The 1614-nt window shown below is 65.1% G+C and overlaps 1 protein-coding gene across 1 annotated transcript in view; it reads right to left on the reverse strand.

Annotated features, from left to right (window-relative positions):
• LOC107199154 (very long-chain acyl-CoA synthetase-like) overlaps nt 1-1614 on the reverse strand; it is a 13839-nt gene that overhangs the window by 6243 nt on the left and 5982 nt on the right. Inside the window, exons 2-3 of the mRNA XM_015616493.2 lie at nt 1017-1229; nt 195-353 (exon numbers count right to left, since the gene is read on the reverse strand). Coding sequence (XP_015471979.1) covers nt 195-353; nt 1017-1229 — 372 coding nt within the window. The remainder of the gene's footprint in view (nt 1-194; nt 354-1016; nt 1230-1614) is intronic.

Consider the following 1614-nt stretch of genomic DNA (forward strand, 5'->3'; position numbering starts at 1 on the left):
CATCCATCCATCCATCCATCCATCCATCCATCCATCATCCATCCATCATCCATCCATCCATCATCCATCCATCATCCATCATCCATCCATCCATCATCCATCATCCATCATCCATCCATCATCCATCCATCTTCCCTCCATCTCTCCAGCCCTTCCCCATCCATCCTGTCCGTGTGGGGGGGGAGGGTACGTACCGACCTCCAGGCACCCCCCGAGCCCGACCAGCAGCCCGGCCGAGTGGTAGAGCGGCAGCGTGGTGTAGACGACGTCGTCGGGCCGCAGGCCACAGATCCTGCCCAGGCTGGCCACCATCATCAGCCTCAGCTCCGTGATCACCGCGGCCTTGGGCAGCCCTGCGGGGGACAACAGGCGGTGGGGCGCGGTCCTGGCCGGGTCCTGGAGTGACCGGCGGTGACCACGACCCCCCTGCAGCTGGGGGTCTTTGTGCCTTGTCGGAGGAGCCGTGAGGAACCTGGTCCAGCTCATCCCGTGAGTGGTGCCCAACCCTCCCAGGAACACTGGACACACCTGGCCCAGGTGGACCCACAATGGTCAGGCCTGGAGAAAGACCCCCCCAAGACCACTCCAAGCTGTGTGGACATGGCCAGGACACACCTGGCCCAGGTGGACCAGCAGTGGTCAGGGCTGGAGAAAGACCCCTCCAAGTTGCCCACGTGGACACGGCCAGGACACACCTGGCCCAGGTGGACCCACAATGGTCAGGCCTGGAGAAAGACCCCCCCAAGACCCCCCCAAGACCCCTCCAAGCTGCCCACGTGGACATGGCCAGGACACACCTGGCCCAGGTGGACCAGCAGTGGTCAGGCCTGGAGAAAGACTCCCCCAAGACCCCTCCAAGCTGCCCAGGTGGACACAGCCAGGACACACCTGGCCCAGGTGGACCCACAATGGTCAGGCCTGGAGAAAGACCCCCCCAAGACCCCTCCAAGCTGCCCCACCCTCTCAAGCTTCTCCTGCTCGCCCCAGCCCAGCCCCGGTGAGGTTCCCCAGCTCACCGGTGGTGCCGGAGGTGTAGATGAACATGGCCTTGGAGTTGGCGGCGACGCCGGCGCGGTGCCAGGCGGGCAGGGGCTCATCGGAGGCCGCCTCGATGGCGGGGAGCAGCGCCTCCACCCCCGGCGTGGGCGACGCCGAGCTCAGGTAGAAGACGCGGACGCCGTCGCGCCGCAGGTCCGGCAGCACCTCCTCCACGGCCTCCCGGAGCTCTGCGGGGACACCGGGAAGGTCCCGTGGGGGTGAGGAGGGGGCGCAGAGGGGTGGGGGGCGCACCTGAAGGGGCCCGAAATGGAATCATGGATGGGCGGGTCAAGATTCCACCTGGAAATCCCAAATGGGCGCTCGATGTACCCCAAAGAGGGGCAGAAATCGGGTGGGCATCCCAGGAACCACGGATGGAAGGTCCAAGGATCCCAGGTGGACACCCCAAGGTCCCCCCCAGGTGGGCACCCGGTCAGGTGGGCGCCCCAGACATCCCAAACGTGTTCCCAAAGAAGCCCAGGTACATCCTAAATAGGAACCGAGATCCTTGGGCGCCCTGAAGATCCGGGATGGGACACGCAAGGATCCCAGGTGGGCACTCAAAGCACCCCAAAA

Source organism: Parus major, unplaced genomic scaffold, assembly GCF_001522545.3.
Source record: "Parus major isolate Abel unplaced genomic scaffold, Parus_major1.1 Scaffold470, whole genome shotgun sequence".
NCBI classification, from domain to species: Eukaryota; Metazoa; Chordata; class Aves; order Passeriformes; family Paridae; genus Parus; species Parus major.